The sequence below is a fragment of the Macaca mulatta genome, chromosome 5 (genome assembly GCF_049350105.2).
Source record: "Macaca mulatta isolate MMU2019108-1 chromosome 5, T2T-MMU8v2.0, whole genome shotgun sequence".
Classification (NCBI taxonomy): Eukaryota; Metazoa; Chordata; class Mammalia; order Primates; family Cercopithecidae; genus Macaca; species Macaca mulatta.
The window spans coordinates 108,386,999-108,411,260 of NC_133410.1; the positions used below are offsets into that span (position 1 = coordinate 108,386,999).

At 36.0% G+C, this 24,262-nt stretch overlaps 1 protein-coding gene across 4 annotated transcripts; it reads right to left on the reverse strand.

Moving 5' to 3' along the window:
- Positions 1 to 1,534: 1,534 nt before the first annotated feature.
- ADH4 (alcohol dehydrogenase 4 (class II), pi polypeptide) lies at positions 1,535 to 22,338 on the reverse strand. 4 transcript variants are annotated; one of them, XR_013417238.1, is made up of 10 exons: positions 22,112 to 22,287; positions 20,589 to 20,690; positions 19,414 to 19,555; positions 16,913 to 17,000; positions 14,668 to 14,899; positions 10,685 to 10,945; positions 4,954 to 5,111; positions 4,341 to 4,479; positions 2,432 to 2,461; positions 1,535 to 2,206 (listed from the first exon to the last, which is right to left on the reverse strand). XR_013417238.1 is itself a non-coding variant. In XM_015138865.3 (10 exons), the coding sequence occupies exons 1-9, from the start codon at positions 22,235 to 22,237 to the stop codon at positions 2,449 to 2,451; spliced, it is 1,239 nt and encodes a 412-aa protein (XP_014994351.2). In that variant the 5' UTR covers positions 22,238 to 22,287; the 3' UTR covers positions 1,535 to 2,206; positions 2,432 to 2,448. The 4 variants fall into 4 exon arrangements, 2 of the variants coding, with proteins under 2 accessions (XP_014994351.2, XP_001106068.4); XM_015138865.3 differs by having other exon boundaries at positions 4,954 to 5,089; XR_013417237.1 differs by lacking the exon at positions 2,432 to 2,461.
- Between the last annotated feature and the right edge of the window lie 1,924 nt (positions 22,339 to 24,262).

A 24,262-nucleotide genomic window follows, 5' to 3' on the forward strand; every position in this document is an offset into this window, starting at 1 on the left:
ACATCAATTTTTGTAACTTTTAATTGACTATTGAAAATAGCATTAATTAGTACCAATTACAGATCATTAAGCTCAACATTATATGTTGTAAAAATTATCAAAGATCACTGATCATTAGAGAAATGGAAATCCAAACCACAATGAGATACCATCTTATGCCATTCAGAATGGTGATTATTAAAAAGTGAAGGAACAACAGATGCTGGTGAGGTTGCAGAGAAAAACGAATGCTTTTACACTGTTGGTGGGAACATAAATTAGTTCAACCATTGTGAAAGACAGGGTGGTGATTTCTCAAAGATCTAGAAGCAAAAATGCCATTTGACTCAGCAATCCCATTACCAAGTATATCTCCAAAGGAATATAAAATATTCTGTTATAAAGCTACATGCACTTGTATATTCATTGCAGCACTATTCACAATAGCAAATCAAACCAAATGCCCATCAATGATAGACTGGATAAAGAAAATGTGGTACATATACACTATGGGATACTATGCAGCCATGAAAAGGAATGAGGTCATGTCCTTTGCAGGGACATGGATGGAACTGTAAGCCCTTATCCTCAGCAAACTAATGCAGGAACAGAAAAACAAATACTGTGTGTTCTCATTTATAAGTGGGAGCTGAACAATGAGAATACATGGACACATCGTGGGAAACAACACACTGGGGCCTGTTGAGGGGGTTTGGGGGAGGGAGAGCATCAGGAAGAATAGCTAATGGATGCTGGGCTTCATACCTAAATGATGGGTTGATCTGTGCAGGAAACCACCATGGCACACATTTACCTATGTAACAAACCTGCACATCCTGCACACGTATCCCAGAACTTAAAAGTTGAAGAAAAAAAATTATCAAAGATGAAAGGGCAGTTATTTTATAGAGATAGAAACTTGAGAGGGTAGATATGCTTTTATTCTTTTTTAAACATTCACATAAATAGATTCTGATATTTCCTTACATGTGATTGCAGTTAATGATAGAGTGGGGCTAAGAGAAAAGAAATTAACAGATGTTAAAAAGAAAATTATTTAGCAACTTATTTTTAAAAAGTAGCTTGTGGCTTATTGGAACACAAATTATATAATAGTGTTTTATGTATGTATATGTGTGTATATATGAATATATATACACATGATCACAATTACTATATATTTCATATATATATTTCATATATATAATGTATATATATAGTGTATACATGTACACATATATGTGAAATATAGTGATTTTTTCCAGTAAAAATCTTTTTATTGTGGAAAATCTTTTTTTTATTTTTATTTTAAAATTTTTTATTTTAATTTTTGAGGGTATTAGATGTATATATTTATGGGGTACATGAGATATTTTGATACAGGCTGCAATGTGTAATAATCACATCATGTAATATGGGGTGTCCATCCCCTCAAGCATTTATTTGTGTTACAAACAATCCATCATACTCTTTTAGTCATATTAAAATGTACAATTAAATTACTGTTGACTGTAGTCTCCCTGTTGTGCTATCAAATACCAGGTCTTATTCATTCTTTTAAAAAATTTCCAACTTTTATTAAGTTCCAGGGTACATGTGCAGGATGTGCAGGTTTGTTACACAGGTAAACATGTAGCATGGTGCTTTGCCACACAGATCATCTCATCACCCAGGTACGAAGCCCAGCATGCATTAACTATTCTTCCTGATGCTGTCTCTCTGCTGACTCCCTGGCTTCAACAGGCCCCAGTGTGTGTTGTTCCCCTTCATGTGTCCATGTGTTCTCATCATTTAGCTCCCAGAAAATTTTCAACATAGACAAAAGTGGAGAGAAAAGTATAATGAAACTCCATGTATTCATTACCCAATCTAAAAAAGTTATAAACATAAAGCCAATCTAGTTTTATTTATTATCTCTTAATTCCCCACTTTCACCTTCCCAGAACTAATTTTAAACAATTTCTAAAGATCATATGATTCTGTTCATAAACACTAGTTGTTATTATTATTATTTAACATAGGGAATATTCATATATGTAACAGGTACAAAGGCTGTAATATTTAAAGCTCTTTTATGTTCCCGTATTAAATGTAAATATTTATTTAAACTCATGGCTTTCCTTGGTTCATCAAATCAGGTAATAAATTAACCAGACAGGTTCACATTCAATCAGATAGCATTCCAAATTGCTCCTGGCATCTTCAAAAGATCAGGATTGTTCGGATGCTGTTAATAACAATAAAACATTAATAAGTATAATTTTCATGATAAATTTAACCAAAGCTCACAAATAAGTTTTGCCTTTTCATTTCAGGATCTGGTCTTCCTTTTTAGACATCCACTTTATTAAGCCTAATTTCTTTTATCCCATCATCCTCTTCCGTTCATGGTGTTAATAATATTTTATACATGTGCTAGTAAACTGGGGGGGAATTCAGGACCCTCACTCACCTTAGGCAGCGTCCTTGTTACTCAGTGGTGCTGTTGAGGAGAATTAGAATGTACCAAGGAGGGAGTCAGGTTTTAGTCTTGGAATAGTCATTGTTCTCAGATCTCCTATAGCTGAGGGCAAAGTTGAGCATCGAAGGAGGGAGTGGGCATCAAAGTTGGTGTGTTGGGATTCTACTTTTTGAGAACCCAGATGTTCTTATTCCTGCATAACTCCAACATGTAGACACCAAGCGGGGGATAAGCCTCAAGGACAGAGCAGTCCTTATCTCAGACATTACTGCTGGAGCTGTGGAACCCCTATCAGCAGCTTGCTATGCATAAATGTTTTCTTCACCCAGGACTGGAAGACACCCCTACCTGTGGAAGGAGAATCTCTGTGTCCTTTCCTCACTCTGGGGCAGGGTCACTGCACCTCAACAGGCTAATCAGTCATTGTATCCCATCCCCTTCCTCCCACTTCCTTGCTTCTTTGCAGTTGGGTGGTAGGAGGGCCTGCCCTCTCTTGTGCTTCCTGTGCCCATATGGGGGACACATCTGATGAGGCCCAACTTCTGCCTTCCCCATTGCCACCTTTCCATCTGTGTGGGCAGTCTGACGGTATTCTCAGTGGGCTAGAGAAGGAGCAGGAAGCCTCACTCTGGTGTCTACCCCTAGGCTGATTACCAGGGAAGCCTCCTTGGAGAATGTGGGAGACTTGCCCATAAAGCAATGCAGCATTTTCCACCTGGCCGCCACTTAGCATTCCTTATGGGTGTGTTCCATAATTGAGAATTCTGGGAGAAAAAGTTTGTGTTAGAGGATATGAGTACAAGGGTGTGAGGCTCAAACCCCACTCCAACCTCTAACTCCTAACTTGAGGAGTATTCCTTATGGGGATATTGAGATTGTACAAAATATTGCAGGGCTTATATACTAAGTTTACATGGTGTAGCTTAAAAAATAATGCTTGTATTTTCTTTTTATTGAACTTCCTTTTGATATGTTGTCACTGACACGTTTGCAAATTGGGGAGTTCATGTCAGTGGGATATTTCCTCAGGTTTCTTCCCCAAGAAGTAGTCTGGGTCCTCACACCATGAAACTATCTTCTTCTTCTGCAACATTTATTCCCTGCTTCAAATCCCAGTTATTTTAATTTTACTTTAGCCTTTTCCTCCTCTCTTTTGTTGTGTCTTCTCTTTTCATTTCTTCTTTGTCCTGCATCTCCTCTATGTATCATTGTTCCTAATGTTTTTGACCTTTGTTTCTATTGATCAAGGCTGTGCTTGAATATTTTACCTAGAATCATTTATCCTAGTCTTACTAATCCCCCAAACCCTAAGAATCTTCCAGGTGGAGCATTTCTATACATCAGTTCCTGGAATCCCTGACATGGGAGACTGTATAACTATAATAGTGGATCAGAAGGTATCTTATAGGAACTCCATGGCAAAGCAAGAGAATGAGACAGTTGGGGCATCCTTTACATGTCTGATCCCTGCCACTCTCTGTTCACATAGCCATGGTTTTCACCCCATTCTGATTGTGAAGGGTCTGGGGTAGGCACTCTGTGTCAAACTGCAGAACACCATGGTGCCAAACTCAGGGGTACACTGTACTAGAGGGATCTAACATTATACTATGCAGAAACCTCTCTTTCTAGGGAGCAGCCCCAACTGAGTTAATGGTTTTTGAAATGGAAATTGTATGAATTTATACCACCATTCTATATTGTAACAGTGTACAGATGTGCATTATTGAAATGGAAGCCTTTTCCCTCTGAAATAGCCACTATTCAATCTTTTAAGCACATCTAATACCTGGGATGTGGAAAATGTCAGAAAAAACAAGTTGGTTAGTTCTTAACATAAAAAAAAATAGAATCATTGTAAATGTTTTTTAAATCATTCAATCATCTATTAGTAATGTACCTTTTCCCTTGGTTCATTAGGTCGAATGCCTCACTGATTTTGTCAAAAGGCAGGGTATGGGTCACCAATGCATCCAGATTGAATTTCTTATTCTTATAGTCAGTGACCAGCTTTGGGATAGAATCTACACTTTTCCAACCTGTAATGTGGACAAAATGCAAAATAAAGACATGCACTTGACACAGAGTAGTTTAATCAGCATTTGCTGAACGAATGAAATTATTAGGTCAGATTTGGTTTGTTTCAAATAGATTAAACTCCTTCCATCTTTAATTTTCTGCACTTATATCTACTTTAAAAATTTTCTTTATAAGAAAAATTTAAGATTATTTTCCACTCTATATAACAAATTATCTCAATTAGGTCAATGTTTATTTTTTGTTCCTCCATGTTGGTTCATTCAAATGCAAATTAAATTTCAATTTGCAAATTATAATTACCTTTTTATATAAATTACTTATAAGTAATTAATAGTTTTTATGTAGTGTTTGGATATGCTCTAAGGATTCAATGTTTGGGTAAATTATTTTTATTTCCTTTCAATAATCTTCACTCTAAGAATTTCAGAACTACTAGGAAAAATATTTAAAGCTATGAAGAAAAAAAATCTGACCCCCAAAGAATGTTCCATTTATAGTACGGCCGATTATTAGCTCCTCTGGAAAAATAGTCAATCCTTTGCTACCAGCAGCTACTCCAATGAAAGTACATGTTCCCCAGCCTGCGGTTGTACAGTCCAGGGCTGCTTTCTGTAAGATCGAACACAAAAGACTACTTGAGTTAGTGGAAAAGTAGAATATGAACTCCACTGTGGGAATGTACAATGCTTTAGAAAAAAATTAATGCAACTCTGCCTGTAAGATAATGGGATTCAAGCTAATGACATCATAGTATCATTGTAGATTGAGCCTCGAGGGCCAAGTGTTCCATTACAGATAGAATGTTCAGTATAGTCTGGGTGTAGGTGACTCATACCTGTAATCTTAGAACTTTGGGAGGCCAAGGTGGGTGGATCATTTGAGGCCAGGAACTCAAGACCAGCCTGGCCAACATGGCAAAACCCTGTCTCTACTAAAAATACAAAAATTAGCTGGGTGTGGTGTTGCCTGCCTGTAGTCCCGGCTACTTGGGAAGCTAAGGCTGGATAATTGCCTGAATCCGGGAGGAGGAGGTTGCAGTGAGCCGAGACTGCACCACTGCACTCCAGCCTGGGTGACAGAGTGAGACTCTGTCTCAAAAAAAAGAAAAAAAATTAGTAAAATAAAGATAAAGATGTCTAAAAAATCAGCATACATTTGTGTGTAAGTAAATAAGTTTTATATTTGCCTCTGATAAATGTTTAAAGTGTCAGAGTTTGGCATAAAGGTTGTGAAACTATAAACCCAGCCGAATCTCTCTTTGTGTGACTTTTTTTTGACAAATAAGACTAGTTTAAAATTGTTAGGTCAATAACAGCAACTGAACCACCTAATTTACCAGCAAAATCCCTATGTGTTTAACCTTAAGTTTCTTACTTAGGTTTTCACCTGATGTTCAGATTTTAAAAATAGTTAATAAGGGCCAGGCATGGTGGCTCACGCCTGTAATACCAGCACTTCGGGAGGCTGAGGCAGGTGGATCACTTCAGGTCAGGAGTTCAAGACCAGCCTGGCCAACATGGAGAAACCCTGTCTCTACTAAAAATACAAAAAAGTAGCCAGGCACGGTGGCGTGTGCCTGTAGTCCCAGCTACTCAGGAGTCTGAGGAAGGACAATTGCTTGAGCCCGGGAGGTGGAGGTTGCAGTGAGCCAAAATCGTGCCCCTGAACTCCACCGGGCGACAGAGTGAGACTCCATCTCAAAAAAAAAAAGTTAACAAGGAAATAACCTTAAATAATGACTAATTCTGCATAATATCTCAGTTATCAAAAGTTATCTAGATACCTGTTAAAAATGAAAAAGTATATGTAAATGAAATAAATGCTTATAAGTGGACTTTGTGTAGTATAAAATCTGAAAATTATTTTAAATTAAATAATAAATGCTGGATGTGTGAGTCATTTCCAGTTAAAAAATTGTGATATAGGAAAACATGTTTCTAAAATTGTGAGATGATTTCATCTATAAAATGCTTACATCTAACAGTTCAGGATTTCTTGCTTTCTAAGTTTTCATGAAAATTTAAGGTTATTAGGAATAAGAATTCTAATTCATATATAAATATATAATTGTATTCTCTTTTTTTTTGAGGCAGTCTCACTCTGTTGCCCAGGCTACAGTGCAGTGGCGTGATCATAGCTCACTGCAGCCTCAACTTCCTGCAGTTTCTCACCTCACCCTCTCAAGTAGCTACAGGTGTGTGCCACTACACCTGATTAATTTTTGTATTTTTAGTAGAGATGGGTTTTTGCCATGTTGCCCAGACTGCTCTTGAACTCCTGGGCTCAAGCAATCTGCCCACCTCAGCCTCCCAAAGTGTTGGAATTATAGGCGTGAGCCACTATGCCTGGCCTGTATTCTTATTAAAAAATAATTTTATATAATTTGGAGATTATTTTAAAGTTATTTACTTAAAAAGATGAAAAAAGTAAGTAGGGGAGAGAAATATACAGTTATAAATATAAAAATATATTTTAATAAAATAATTTAATAATATTTATTTTAATAAAATATGCATTATTCATATATTTCATATAAAATTTGATATAAAATTTCATATAAAAATTTCATATAAATAATTTCATATAAAAAAGAATCTTATGGTAAAATCTTGTCCTAAAATAAAATGACTGATTATTTAAAAAGAAAAAAATTAGGATAAGTCAAAAGTCCAGGCATATCATAGACCATCTGTGTAAGTCATAATAAGGTTCATGAAGAGGAATTTATAAAAAAATTTTGTATGGGATTAAATTTGCTATAATTAAAAGAGGATTATTTAGAATAGTCTTTCTAAGATTATTCCCCTATGTTAAAACAAAGTTTCTTTACAGTATTGATTTGCTCTTAATAAAATTAAAAGAAATTTAACTTTTAATTTTATAATTTGTTTCTTTTGAAAACTTCTCAAAATCATATGTCAGAAGTTCAACTTTTGCTATCTCCCTGCTTTCAGCTTTGTCTCCCCTTGGACTGATATAACTCTCTTCTTTAGCCTTTTCATCAGTTATTATTAGTTTTTTCCTCCAGTTCTAACTATTCTTACGGCCTGATACTAAAATGTTTTATCTTAAAGGTCTAGGAGTGAATGTTTTCCTCCAGTACAACTTGATTCTGTACTCTTGGCTTTTCTTGATATGTTTAAATTTTTCAATGTAATGAGAAAATTTCTCATGCAGCTACTAAGAATTATGTATTTTCCTGCTGTACTCATAATCCTGAACACACTTTTCCCGTGTCTGATTAAATTCAAGCACTTTTCCCATCAGGTTTATTGAAATGGGCCTCTCATAAGGAGAAGCAGTCACACTACCAGTTTTTCTTTCCCTTTCTGGTAACTGACTTAAGAAACAACATTATACATTTTATCAAAATAATTCCCATGTTGTCTATATTAGGTTTTTAATTGCTTTAAAAAACAGGGTTAAGGTTTTTACATCCATATATCCTTATGTATTGCCTTTAAAGTCTTTTGATGATATATTTGGCTAAATAAGTAACTATTGCTTTACAGTGACCTATGGTTCTGTTTTAATCAAATGTTTTGAGGCCTTTAACATTTTTGACAAACACTTTCAAAATTAAATTCTAAATTAAGTCTCTGACTTATTGCTGGGGCTTATCAAAGCTATAAAAAATTAATCACTGAAAAGTTATAAAATCTTTCTACAGCTTCCAGTCAGGTCTTAGACTCCAGTATCACTACCTTCAGCTCCTTAAAAGGGTCCTTAGCAGGTGTTAATAATAATCCTTGTGCTGGTAAGTTACAGGGTGTTGACCCTTGGTTTAGAGGGTTAGAGGTCATTGAAACCTAGAAACATAGCTTTTCCTAGTTATAGAAACTTTTGGTAGGAGAGTAGGTAACTCATCTTTTGGTGATTAAGTAAATCCTTCTTTTTCCAAGGATTTATTTGGATTCTCTAATGTAATTCTGTTCCATAACTGAAAATGACTTTCATGATATAATAAGTCAGTTTAATGATAGAAGATGCTAACTTTTAGGTCAGTGGTTCTCAGCTTGAGAAATTAATTTTTAAAATGTTGTCAGTGGGCCCCCAGCACACAAGAATATCCTGGGTATGGCGCATTCATTGGTATTAAAAAAGCAACAAAACAACAATGAAAAACCCCTCAGGAAATTCTAACATATAGCTAGTGTTGGGAATCTCTGTACAAGAAAAATAAGGTGAATAGGCTAAATTTTAGTGTTTGTAAATAAATGAGCCATGGGAAGCGGGGTGATGGATGTGGCATGCTGCACACTGCAGGTACTAACATCAATTCAAAAGCAGGGCCTGAAGCCTTGAACACAGGTGAGCCGTGCCAGATATGGAGCCCTTGATGCATGCATTTTCAATAATAGCTAATGTTTATTGTGTGCTTAGTACCTGCCAGATACTGTTTTCAGCAGTTTGCATATAGTATAATGAAACTGTTCAGAGAAGAATGACTGAGGAACAGCAGCCTGTGGCTGTCATCACAAGTCTTCCTGGATCTCATTCTTTTCTGGGGAATACACCAGTTGTGTAAGAACCAAGGGGGAAGAACCAGCACAAAATTTGCTTCTGGGAAGTATAGAATTTTATGCTTTATATCTTGCCTAGAGGATGGCTTGGGAGCTAGGCTGAATGAAGGTGTAAGTAAAAGGAATAACATCACAACTACTTCATGGCTCTCACTAATGAAATAAGAAGAATCCATAGGCAGATAATTCAGTTGATGAATTCTTTGGTCATTTCATTAAAAACAAAAACAAACAAACAAAAAACACAAAACAAAACTCCCTAAATCTGCTTAGTGTCTTTGAGTAAATACACATTAGGTGATTATTTGCTGACTCTCTGGAGAATTAGGCTGGGCACTCCAGCAAGGTAACTTTTCAGTATATTGCCTGTAGTTGTAGTTGGTTCTTCATTCCACTTTTTGGAGTAGAATAGACAGGCTGGCTTCGTAAGTGTGCAACCAGTGCAGTCACTGAGGGCACTGTAGCCTGTCCTGAGTCGGGAAGAAATCAGAATGATACAACATTGCAGTGTTCAGGAAAAAAAGGTGATTTAAATTTTGTGGTATGGTTTTTTTGAAATATAGAAAATTTCAAATGTGTAATTTGGACCTAATTTTGCAACCTATTTATTGAGATCTGATGGACAGAGCTGGGCTGTGTGTGGGTTGCTAGCCTCTCCCTGTTCTACTTTAATATGGGAGTGAATGTGTTGTAGCTATTAGGAAACACCAGTCACCCTCTCTTATTTCCTTCTCTAGATCTGCCTTCTGTATATTTTTTTGTGGGGGTAGGGCTCACTTCTCATAAAACACAATTCTTTTAAAATGTTCATTTCTAAGTTTTCTCTATTTTTTGCTGCATTTCATATAGAAGAATGAACAAATATTAATAACATTAATATTAAGGACTAATAGAAATAGTTATTTACATATTAATAAACATTACTTACAATAGATTATTATATAATGTATAATATCTAAGTGTTAACAAATAGTATTTATTATCTGTAAACATGTTAATATTAAATATATCAATACATGCACATATTGTTTATTAATTTTAAATATTATATACTGTTATAGAAAAGATATTCTACATTATTAACAAATATTAATATTAATAACATATATATAATGTATAAGATAGCTAAGCCAAACAAGTGTTTTTCCTATTTATTCATTGCAGTTAGTTAATTCATCCCTTTATATCTTTTGCTAAAGAATGCTGTCCCTTAATGCACTTGTCATTTTATTTGATTTCATAGTCAAAAGGAACATTTCTCTAATTAATTAAAAATGAAGAAACCCCTAAAATTGTCTCCAAGGAATAGGAATTGGAATTATCATAGAAAACAAAATTAGAAAATATTATCTCCAGACAAATAATATTGAGCTTTTTAAAGGGATCTCAAATCAGCATCTACACATAATGCTGGCATGGCTTCTTATCACAAGAGAAGACTGAACTCACCAAGATAGTACTGGCATTTGGGGGGACACATTCATGGGCATTGAAGGAAATGGAGTATAGCTGAGGGAATGGGAAATGATTTGTGGCTTATACTTCTACTCCACTGTCATCCATTTGAAAGTACTAAGAAGGAATGGTTATAGTTACCATAATAAACATAATCCACTTTCCCCTATTATTTAACAGCCAAAGAATAAATTGAAAACATAAACCAAGAAAAAAATATACATACCATGGTTTCAGATCCACCTGCACAGTCAAGAGCAAAATCCACACCTCCCTTGGTCAATTCAATGATAACCTCCTGGATGGGTTTATGCAGGTTTCTAGGATTGAGGCAATCAGTGGCTCCCAGGGCTTTAGCCTTTGCAAACTTCTCACTGTTGATGTCAATACCTATGATTCTGGAAGCTCCTGCAGCTTTACAACCCATTACAGCAGAAAGACCCACACCTCCTAGGCCAAAGACAGCACAAGTCGAGCCAGGGGTGACCTGAAAACATGAAAATTATAAAATAACTTCTAAAGTAGCTAGTCCCACTTTTTTCGTTTTAAGAGGCAGGAGGAAGTGGGGGCATGAACATATGAATTAAGGACAGCCTGCTATTAAACTCTATGATATAGCCAATGGAGGAAATCTGCCAATGTGAAAATGGATGCATTACTACCTAAATTTGGAGAATTATTTAATGTTCATTAAGATTATAAGAAACAAACCCAAGTAAAAATAATTCCCTTGTTTTACTTTTTCCCTTCAGTGTTAGAACAAAATTTGAAAACCCACACATTCTGAAGGGTTTATTGCTTTCCTTTTAAAATTGGATCACTAGTAATTTGACATCTATATTTCTAATAGGCCTCATTTGGTTGTATTAATATTACAGTGATTTACTTGATCACTCCAAATCACCAGTTTGGAATGAAGTCCAATTTGTTTTACATGGCATGAAAGGATTTTTATTGTCTGACCTCTGTCTACCTTCCAACTTCATCGCCATGATATTCCCAGTACAAGAAGTGCGAACAGATTGTTGCACTTCTCCTCACGCTGTAGTTGACGCTGTTCCCTCAGACTGATGTACTTTTCATCTTATTTTCTTTAATTAAAGTATAACCTATACTCCTACGCCTGACTTCAAGGACATTCTCTCTATGAAACTTTTCTTGATTCTTTAATCAGAAATCAATGCCTATCGTTTTGTTTTTCTTGTATCATATAATTTATAACCTGCCTTGATTGTGTGTGTATGTGTGTTTCTTTAAAAGACTACATTTTATGAAGGCAGAAACTTTTTAAATTCCACATTATTATGAAAGGGTCTTTTGTATGTTGAATCTTTAATAAATTTTTGTTTCATTGCATTAAATGGAAGTAATAGATAAGATGGTAAGAAAAGATGCTGTAACTGGAATGTTATTCTACAGACTAGTATAGTGATAGAAAAATACTACATAGAGAGATACTTAATATTTCCTAATGAGGATGCAAAGCTGTTAGTATTAAAACATAAACAAAAGGAAGAGAGAAAATCTGCTCAAGGTAAGTATTAATACATTCTAAATTGGAAACAAAATTACTAAGCAACAGGTAAACTGCAATACTTTCCTTATTTATCTATAATATTAGGTATGCACACCCCTGGCTTTTGCTCCACGAATAGATGAATAGATAAGAAAAATGTGGTATGTGTATACACAATGGAGTACTACTTAGACTTTAAAAAAGGAGAAAATCCTGTCATAGTGAAAACATGGATGAACCTGGAGGATATTATGTTAGGTGAAATAAGCCAGGCACAGAAAGACAGATACTGCATGATCTCACTTGTATGTGGAATCTAAAAAAGACAAACTCATAGAAGGAGAGACTAGGCTGGTGGTTACCAGAGTCTAGGGGGATAAATGAGGAATGGGATGATGTTGGTCAAAGGATACAAAGTTTCGGTTAGAGAGGAGGAATAATTTCTGGAATTTCATTGTACCCTATGGTGACTATAATTAATAATAATGTATTGTTTATCTGAAAATTGCTACGATAGTAGATTTTTAATGTTCTCACCACAAAAATATTAGTATATGAAGTGATGGGTACATTATTAGCTTGATGTAATTATTCTACAATGTATACATATATCAAAACATTACATTATACTTCATAAATGTCTAAAAAATTTTTTCAATTAAAAATAAGTAATTAAGAAAGAAGGCTGTAGCTGAATCTCTAGTGCTAATGGCCCTTAAAAGGACTAGAGTAGTAGAAGAGGATGGACTGCATGGAGCCCAGCAGAGGAAGACTTGAAGAGTGATACTTCTTCCCTGAATCTCTAGCACCATACAGCAGAAAACAGGCTTTGACTGCCATGTGCACATCTGCTGTCAGCTCCACCCAGCTACTAGTACCCTTCTCTGATTGTAGTTTGGTTTCTAATACAATTTTTAAATTTGTGTATTAATGAGTAATTGTGCGGATGAATACATTTTTAAAGGGAGATAACATGCTGATAGCAAAGAGTAGCATTTTTGTCTATGTAGCAGATAAAATTCTCAATGAAGAGTCATACTTTGGTATCTTGGCTACTAGATCAACCTCTTATTGTGGTGAGGCTGACTTTGTTTCCTTGACACTGAACAACTCTAGGTAACCTGATAAAAAGGACTTTCTGGTTTACAAAGCCGAGGACCAGGCCTCACCAGGATGTTTTAAGGGTTTTACATGCACCTGGTTTTATTTGTTCATTCATTGAAAAATTATCAAGCTCCTATTATGTGCCAGGGACAATTCCAGCCTCCAGAGCTATCACAATGAATAACAGAGAGTTCTTGCCCTCAAGGAACAAATAGTACAATAGGACAGAAAAATACATGGGAGATTTCTCTATAGTGTGATAAGAATGAAGACAGAGGCTGGCGGTGGCTCACGCCTGTAATCCTAGCATTTTGGGAGGTAAAAGTGGGAGAACTGCTTGAGCCTAGGAGTTCAAGACCAGCGTGGGCAACATAGGGAGACCCTGTCTCTATAAAAAATTAAAAAAATAGCCAGGCATGGTAGTGCATGCTTGTAATCCCAGCTACTTGGAGGACTGAAGTGGGAAGTTCGCTTGAGCCCAGGAGGTCAAGGCTGCAGTGAATCATGATCATGCCACTGCATTCCAGCATGGGCAACAGAGTGAGACCCTGTCTCAAAAAAGAAAAAAAATTTGGGGTGAAAACTGTGAGGGACACCCAAAGCATACCTGAGAACCTGAAGTAGATCTCTGAGAGGAAGTGATAAATGGAGTCAGCCTGAAGGAGGCAGGGTGGTCTTCTCTGCACTGTTGCTGGAAGCCAAGTGTGGAAAGCCCAGAGACCACAGTGACTGAAGCCTGGAGACTCAGAGTGGAGCCAAGGGAACAGTGCACAGCGGAAAGGGAGAAGTAGGAAGTCACTGTAGCCTACTGAGGAATTTGACCTCACCCTGAGGGAAAAATGAAATAATGCAGGAAAAATAAAATCTTCAGACTTGTTGTTTGAAAGACCACTCTGGCTGCATTTTGCAGTTTTGAGTCGGGAATAAAGGTTGATGTCAGGGAGGTTCAAATAAGGAGGTTATTTGAGATGTCCAACTGTGAGATCTGTCTTTGATATCTCTCTAGTTCTAGGTTAGATGCTTTGTAAGAGTCTCTAAATTCTAACTTGGGATTCTAGGGACACATCTGGTCAACATCAGGGCTGCTACCAGAGACCCTCCTTTGAAGCTACAAAGGAACAGGATGAGAAGCAGAAATGAACTACTACTGATCGAAGGAGAGAACTCTGTAGCATCAGGGAGAAGACAGGGGTGGTTTTGTGAAGATGGAAGTGAGTTTCTGTCATTTTTATTGCCCTTTGATGGAGTCACCTGTCCTAGGATGAGCATTCATCCTTAGGAGACATATTTAAACAGGCTGTATTTGAATCAGGGATGATCTATAATCTTACATGTTAGTATAGTATAAGAACATATGCTGGGCGCCAATTATATGTGGGCTACTGGGCCAGATGTTTTACATATATGATGTGATTCAATTATCCCCATGAGTATTTTTAGTAGATATTATTCTAGAAGGGTTAAATAACTTGCCTAAAATCACAGAGGTAATAAATGACACAGCCAAAGTTTAGAGATAACAGGTTCATCTGTATCACACTGCCTCCCAGTAACTTCTGTTTTACACAAACTGGTGTTTAACCATTTACCTTGGCATTGTTGATTGCAGCCCCATAGCCAGTTGAAAACCCACATCCAAGCAGACAAACTCTCTCTAAATTTGCATCGTCGTCTATTTTGGCAAGATTAGTATCTGACACTACAGTGTACTGAGAGAATGTACTGGTTCCCAAGAAATGGTAAACTGGTTTTCCTTTGCAGGTAAACCTGCTGGTTTTGTCTTCCATTAGTTGTTGATCACTAGCAGGATTTTTAAGATTACTAGAAAATTAAAAAAGAGAGAGAGAGATACAAATAAAGAGGAGTTACAATAAATGGAAGACTGATCATTTTCCTACAAAATATATTGAGCATTATACATCTTTCATGACAATTTACACGACAGAAAAATTAGGGAAACAACAAGACTTTTCACAAAATATAGTTTGTTGAAAGCATTTTAAAGATAACAACAACAATTTTTTTAAAGTGACAGGGTCTCGTTTTGTCACTCAGGCTGGAGTGCAGGGAATAAATTTTTTTTTTTTTTTAGACGAAGTTTTGCTCTTGTTGCCCAGACTGGAGTGCAGTGGCACGATCTCAGCTCACTGCAACCTCCGCCTCCTGGGTTCAGGCAATTTTCCTGCCTCAGCCTCCCGAGTAGCTGGGATTATAGGTATGCATCACCATACCCGGCTAATTTTGTATTTTTAGTAGAGACAGGGTTTCTCCATGTTGGTCAGGCTGTTCTCAAACTCCCGACCTCAGGTGATCCTCCAGCTTCGGCCTCCCAATGTGCTGGGATTACAGGCATAAGCCACCGCACCGGCCAGGGAACAAACTTTTTTTGAATGCTTTTGTGTACCAGAAATGCTTTTAAGGGCTTTACATGTATTAACTCTTAAAAATTTTTATTATGGAAAATTTGAACATGTATAAAAGTAGAAGGAATAGCATAATGAACCCTTATGTGTCTGTGTCCCAGCTCCAGTAACCATCAACTCATGGCCAATCAAGTTTCACCTATTATTCCTTCACAATACCTGCTCCCTCCCCTACACTGGAATATTTTGCAGCAAATCCCAGATATCACTATTTCATCTGTAAATACATTAACGTGTGTCTCTACAGGATTCTTTTAGGTCCACATATTTGTTGTCTCTTAATTATCTTAAATTATAGATCCCTTCTCTCTCTCTCTCTCCTTGCAATTTGTTTGTTGAAGAAATTGAATCATTTGTCTTGTAGAATTTTCCTCACTCTGGATTTTGCTCATAACATTCCTGTAATATGGTTAAACATATTTCTGTATCCCTGTATCCCCTCATAAATTAGTATTTTTGATGTAAACACTTGATCTGATTCAGATTTTATATTTTTGTGGTAATGCTTTATAGGTGGTATTGTATATTTCATTTGGAATATACAATTATCTCTCTTTTTATAACATTAGAAAGAATTTATTGGCATTGTCTAAATCCATTATTTCATTAAAACTTTGCAAAAAATATTAGTTCTTTGAATGTCTAGAACAAATCTATGAAGGAGGCATTATTTTGATCCTCATTTTTTAGATGAAAAAATTGAGGCACAGTAATAGATGTAAGAGTAGTACAGTTTTAGCTTCTTAAATAACTGCTTTCAATCTGTAGTCTCAGTAAAGCAAAAACAAGATGATTAAGATTGTGGACTCTGGAGCCATACTGCCGGGGTTAAAAACCTGGCTCTAAGACTTATAACTATGTTGCCCTGGGGTAAATCACTTTACTGTGCCTTATTGTTTCCCTCTCTCATCCCTGTAGAAGTATTTATTATTCTGAATTTGGCATTTATTATTTCAGTGATTTATTTATGCTTTTACTACATATACAAATAACCATTAGAAAGTATAGTATTGTTTTTGTATATGACACCTTACTAAATATTCCTTCAGCAATTTGCTTATTTCCCTTAACATTATGTGTGTGAGATTATTTTATGTTAATACATGCAGCTCAAGTTTAGCCATTTTCATTGTTGTGTAGTAGTCCATTGTGCTACTACGTAGCAATTTTAAAATTCATTCTCTTTCTGATGGACATTTGTGCTGTTTTAAATTGCTTACTATAATAAACAGTGTTGCAATGAACATTCCAGCACATGTTTCTTTGTGTGCACTTGCAATAGTATCTTGTACACACCTAGGATTAGAATTAGTATGTGGAAGGTTTGCACCTCTTCAAGGCCATTTAGGTAATGTCAATGTGCTTTCCAAAATATTCATTCAAATTTATACTAACAGTGTAGAGTGCTTACCTGATTTTTCCACAAAAATTTGTGAGTGGACTCAGACAAAACTTGCATTTTCTACATAGAGGTGCATAAAGTGGAATTACTTTGTCACCTAGAAAAAAAGGCCATATGTTGGATGGTGCCTAAGATGTTACTTATAGTTCCTACCAGATAAATCAGTGGAAAACACCTTTTCTTTATAGTATACATTTTATATTCAGTGGAAAGTATAGGTGGCTACAATATTTCATTACCTTACAAGACTGCAGATTCCCCCAAGTATTGCCTATATTGTATTTTTTAAAAAATTACTCTGCTAGGCAGTCAAGCAACAAATCTGTGTTGATATCACCAGACACAGAACTCTGGGACTTTGCTGTCATTATGACTCTCTGCATCATGACTATTGTTTATTACATTTCCAAACACCATGTATGAAACATAACATCCTTATATAATAGGAGAGGTAAACAATTATAGGCTAGGTATAAACTTTATATCATTGCCATGTTTCACCTTTAGATTCACTTTCAAATTCCACATTTTTCCACTTTTTCATAAATTCCAATTTAATCGTGACTTCTGTGCTTCAATGCCTGAGGTCTAATGATGATAATTCACATTTGTTCAACATTTAATACATGCCATGCATGCATTTAATACATGCCACGCATGCATTTAATACATAACTATTTACATGTATTATTTCAGAACTTAATTCTCAGAAAAACTCTTTGAGATGAGCCCTATTTTTATTCACACTATATAAAACAGAAATCTGAGCTGAATCACAGAAAAGTGACATAACTGGTCAAGATTACATAGCCAGTAAGTGGCAGAGCTGGGGCTAAAGGGATGATATTGGCCAGACTCCTTCATTGACACAAAATGTTGGGAAGCAATTTGTTTGTACAGTCTTTTTTGGAATGGAAAGGTACTAATGTACCTCCAACTTTGGAGCATTCTCATTCAAAGAGAAAAGAGTGGCATGGTTCATCCAGCCTGCCAAATGAGGATTACATAGCCCATATTCCAGTATCTGGAGGATCTGTTGTAAAATGTGGAGTAAATAATTTCAGCTATTGGTGTGTGCTTCATTTAGGTATTATGTTTATCTTACAAACTTCCAAAAAGACACTTCGGCTAACACTGACATATGTATATTTCTCACTAAAGCTACCTCTAAGTCCTAATTCTTTACATAGTTTGCTGTTAATATTAAAATAGTTTGCATTTTTATATAGAAGTTGTTATAACATGTCATTAACAAAACCTTTTATTTTACACCAGATGCAGTGGCTCACATGTGTAATCTCAGTGCTTTGGGAGGCTGAGGCAGGCAGATCGCATGAGGTTGGGAATTCAAGACCAGCCTTGCCAACATGGTGAAACCCTGTCTCTACTAAAAATACAAAAATTAGCCAGGTGTGGTGGATCATGTCTGTAATCCCAGCTACTCTGGAGACTGAGGCACAAAAATTATGTGAACTCGGGAGGTGGAGGTTGCAGTAAGCCAAGATCGTGCCACAGTCCTCCAGCCTGGGCAACAGAGTAAGACTCTGTTAAAAAAAAAAAATGTCTGGGCACAATGGCTCATGCCTGTAATCCCGGCACTTTGGGAGGCCAAGGTGGGTGGATCACCTGAGGTTAGGAGTTTGAGACCAGCCTGGCCAACATGGTGAAACCCTGTCTCTACTAAAAATAGAAAATTAGCCAGGTGTGGTGGCACATGCCTATAATCCCAGCTGCTCGGGAGGCTGAGGCAGGAGAATCGCTTGAACCCAGGAGATGGAGGTTGCAGTGAGCTGAGATTGCACCACTGCACTCCAGCCTGGGTGACAGAGCAAGACTCTGTCGCAGAAAAGAAAAGGAAAAACAACACTTTTAATTTTAGATTTAGGGGTACATGTGCAGGTTTGCTATATAGGTAAAGTCGTGTCATGGAAGTTTGGTGTACAGATAATTTTGTCACCCGGGTACTAAGCATAGTACCCGACAGTTATTTTTCTGAGCCTCTCCTGCCTCCATCCTTCATCCTTAAGTAGGTCCCAGTGTGCCTGTCATTGCCCCATTTGTGTCCATATGTTCTCATTATTTAGCTCCTACTTATAAGTGAGAACACTCAGTATTTGGTTCTCTGTTCCTGCAATAGTTTGCTAAGAATAATGACTGACAGCTTCCATATTCCTGCAAAGGACATGATCTTGTTCTTTTGTAAGGTGTCATTTGTTAAACATGGAAATTTCAGTTTAAGCTAACCTTGTACCTTTGCTTCATAGGACAATTTCTCAGTGCTTTATGTAAATAAAATGACCGCATTTCCCAGATTTTATTAGACAGTTCTGATTTCAAATATTCTGTCCCATTGCTAGACTGTGATAGATTGTGTGACTCAGTTTTACTTTGGAAAAGATGGTCCCCCTTTGTAAATAGAGATCAATTATAGCATGCCAAGCCAGGACTCTCTCAAGAATTATCTCTGAAATATTGTGACATTTCCATTTTATCTGAATAAAATAAAATACCTGGTTTGAAGTTGGTCACTCCTGGCCCAATACTTTCCACAATCCCTGCAGCCTCATGGCCAACGATCACTGGGAAAGCTAAGCCCTCAAATTTAGAATCGATAACAGTGGCATCAGTATGGCACAGGGAAGTAGCAATGATCTACAAGGCAATTACAGACTTGAATTGTGTTTCTGCAACTATATTATTGAACTGGACATTACATATAATATTAGGCCTGATATCATTTTGAAACTTTATAAGACTTCTAGAACTCAATAAAAGAATCACCTTTTGAAAAAAAGAACTAATAAAAATGTACTAGGTTAAATTTGTTTTATAATGCATCTTTGTTTTCCACCTTTTGCTGTTGTCAGAAAATCAAAAAAGAGATAGGATTGGCAATTATTGCCTCCAGGAGAGGAAAAATGAAAGGTAATAGGGCTTATATTATAGGGTTATTATATTATAGGCTTATTATAGGGTAAATTTACTGAAATAAAGTTAAGGTAATATACCTTTTACAGTTACGAGAACGATATCAAATTAAGGATTGTCTACATTAATTACCAATGTATATCTATATTCTTCTTCAAGGTTCTGTCAATGAGGATGTCCCATTCACTCTCATGTACAGACTCTTAATGTGGGGGTCCTCAGGGAAAATATAAGTCTGGTCAGCTTGGGAAAAATGGAGAAAGTCCAAACTTGCCATCGGTGATCTCACTCCATTCCACGTACTCTCTTCTCCCTGTGACCTACTCCTGTCTCTTCCTCTGGATACCCAGGACCCTTCGGCTGCCCACAGCAGCATATCAGGTTTTTCTTCTTTGTTGTTTTGGATCAAATTCTCTATCTTCCTTTTAATAACACTTTCAAATAATTAGCAATTGGAAAACAAAAAGAAAACCTAACTAATTCAAATTCAAAGTGAATTCCTTTGTCTGATTCTTAGGGTAAATGATTAATGTTAAGACCAATTAAATTTTAAACCCATTATTCAAAAATTACTAAAATAATGGATAATTTATTCCTTTTTGGGATAATGCCTATTTTTGACTGAACCTAAAAATACAACTTCCCTGTACTAGAAACTCCAAGGCCTCTGAATCATAGCACATAGGATTGACTTGACAGAAGCCATGTCTCCACTTGGGGCCCTGTCTGCTCCCACCCAAGGAAAGTCTCCACTTACCTGAATGCGAACTTCATGAGCCTTGGGGGGAGCTACTTCAACCTCTTCAATGCAAAGGGGCTTGCCTGCTTCCCAGCCGATGGCTGCTTTGCATCTAATAACCTGAAAGAGAGAAAGAAAAGGAAGAAGGAGATAGAGATTTTGACAGGGTTGGGGGTGGGAGAGAGGATATCATGAGAAAAAATTAGAATATATTAATACTATAATTTCATGACAAAGACTTAAAGAGTTTGTGGCTGGATCTTACAGATATTATTTTAAAGACAAGGGATCTTAATGAAAAATAAGAAGTTAAATTCTACATTATAGTCATTACATTTTTTATTTCTTGAAAAATAATAACAGGTGTATTGAAGTTTACCTTAATATAATGCCTCAAGTTTTTCCCTCTATAACAGAGAGGATAGATTTATAGAGTTGGAAAAGGTAGATGGCCTATAAAAATCTATTGAGTGAACTGTTTGAAATCAGCTCTGAATTACCTGAGTCAGATAATTGCTGGAGAATAGATGTGTTTTACATCTTTGCAACTCGAAGTGTGGTCCTCAGACAAGCATTTATTCACATGACTTGGGAATTTGTTAGAGATGAAAGCCCTGCCTCAAATCCACTAACTCAAAATCTGCATTTGAACAGTGTCCCCAGATAATTCATTAAAAGTCTGAGAAATGAGGCTTACATCATTATCAAATTTATCTGTAGGATATAAATTAAATAAAAATTTGGTCTAATTGTAAGAATTTGGGTAAAGATGAATGAACAGAATTTAAGTATTTGGGATTCTATAATCCCAATTCTTTTCTAGCCTCAAATTATATTTTTAATTTCAAATATAAGCAACATTGAAAGAAAGCAGAAAGAAACAAACCTATAATCTTCTGAATTCTAACACTACTATGCTTACATTTGGTATACTTTTCCCAAAGTCTTTGACCACATGAATATCTATTTTTCAATAGTTAAGTAATTTTGAATTATGTTTTTGAATATTATTTATTTTGTTTCAAAGGAAATATATATTAATTATAGGAAGTTTCAAAGTGCCAAGGCATACCTGTTTTTAAAGACAAAAAATAAAATGAAATTCATCTGTAAGCTCATTACCCACTTTATGCTTTTGATGCAAATTCTTTGAATATCCCCAAATAAGATACATTGTCCATAGTATTTTGTAATCTGCTTTTTCTACTTATTAATATACTGTGAATGTTTTCCCATATTCTCCTGCAACGTTATTTGTAACTTATGCATATTCTATTTTAGGGTTACAGCCTAGTTACTTAAATCTCTCTTCTTTTGGCCATTTGAATAATATTAATATTAACTCAACACCCTTGTAATAAACATTTTGGCAATCCACAGTTAATTTCCCTGGAATAAGTTCCTGGCATAGGGGCCACTCATATCCTTTTGATCAACTGTAAGTCACTGCTTCCTGAGTTCCTGAAGGAAGCTTCTTTTAGCCAAACATACAAAGACACAGAAAAGCACAAACTGAACAAAGATACAGCTTATTTGCTTACTTTGCCCTTGGTGCCCATTTTTCTTTGGGAAACTGTGTTCGGAGTTTCTTTCTGAGTTAAGAAGGCTTCCACTGCTCCCCAGAGAGTTCTGTGTCCTATAATGAGCCGTCTTTGCATAAATACCATTCATGTTGCATAATTCTCCAATCACTTTCTTTCCTTCTTTGTTGCTGTAATTCACAGCTCTGCCGGCCTCTTACCACGTCATTTGTACTATTGCACTTCAGCTGCAAAGCCCACTACTCTCAGTGAGCTCCAAGATTTTTAAAATTCTTTTTTCCTTAATTGAAAAATATAAAATAATAGAGAAAAGCCCATTAAACGTATAAAGAGGAATTACCAAATAATTATGAAGTAAAGGAAATTTCTACTCCTCAGAATTGCCCATTTAACTTACTTACTCTCCTCCTTCACAACTCTCATAATCATTTCTGCATATTTAGTGGTTTACTACCTATTTATGCTTCTCTATCCAATAGTTTAATCTAGTAAAGCCTTTTTATGAATGGAATCATAGTGTATGTATTGTTTCATGTCTTTTTTCTCCCCTCTACTCTAGTGAGAATCATTCACATTGCCTGTGACTGTAGCTTATTTTCATTACTCTAGAATATTCCACTGTATGAATTGAACATCATTTATTCATCCATTTTCCTTTTTGCTGTTTTTTTCCTCTTTGCTTATGATGAATTAGTGGTTACATATACATTCTTTTCATGTACACGGTTGCACATATGCTTGAGTTGCCTTAAAGAAAATTCAGAACTGATATTCAGCCAGTACCCACTATGAAGTCCATGCCAATTATCAAAATTTGGAAATATTTTTATTCAGCTTGGTAAAAAGTCACTATCCCAAGTCCCCAAGTTCCCCTTCAACTCTGTTGCAACCCTGGGGGCCCCTATTTAGTCACTGCTAAGGAGCTACTCTTTTTGTACCGCCTGATGTGTGAGTCCATCAACCAGCCCTGATGGTTCTGGGTCTCTGGCTGTCCCCCCAAAACACAGTAGTCCCTGGAACCCCAGTAGAGAAATACCTAGTGTCCATCTGACCTCCTGGGGCTGTGGCCACCAGTGCTGTGGGTCAGAACTCCCCTGGAGTCACATGTGTATTTCCATTTGTGAGAAATGGAGTTTCCTATCTGTACTGGTTGTTAAATATTTTTTGACTAGGAGTGGAATTAAAGTCTTCAACTTTAATAGGAAGGCCAAGGAATTGTACAGAATGGCTTCACCTACCATCAGCAGTGCATGAGGGTCCTTGTTGCACCACATCCTCACGCATGCTTGGAATTGGCAGACTTTAAAAACTTTCTTAATCTAGTGGTGCGTAAAGATATCTAATTGTGTTTTTTAAATTTGTATTGATCCGATTATTAATAAGGATAAGCACCAGTCCTGTACTGGAGTCAGCTCATACTGATTTTGTTGTGCTTATTCTATTAACTAGTGAGAGATGTTTAGAAATCATTATGATTACTCTGATTTGATCATTACACATTGTACGTGTGTACTGAAGTATCATAGGTACTTCACACAATATGTACAATTCTTTCTGTACATATTAAAATTAAAAATAAAAATGAATAAATAATAAAATTATTTAAAATAATAACTAAAAATAAAAAGAAACAAAAAATACATCATTATTATGAATTTGGTAATTTTTGATAGTGCTTTTTTTATTTTACATATCTTGAAGCTTGATATTACGTGCATGTAAGTATTCTGTGTTCCATGTGTTTTAGGAAATTTAACAACATATTTTTACTATCTTTCCCTGGCAGTGTGTTTTCATTATCTACATTATTTCTTTTAATAGTCCCCTAGTATTCCACCATCTCTTAAATATTTCAGTTCTATTAAACTTTTTGAAAGCATAATTTATACTCTTTGTTTCTACTTTTTCACTAACTACGTTTCACTCAGCTCATTTGATTTCCATCTCTTTGTTCTATTGAAACTGTTTTCCCCAATGCAATGCATGCCTTTTTTTCAGTTTACTCTCATTGGAGCATCTACTGTGGCCAACTAACCCCTTATATTTCCTTAAGGTACGTCTCCTGGTTACTATCTAGCATTCCCACTCTTTCTATTTGGATATGGTCTTTTTCCTTTTTGAATCTCTGTAGCACTCGTGTTTGCATAACTC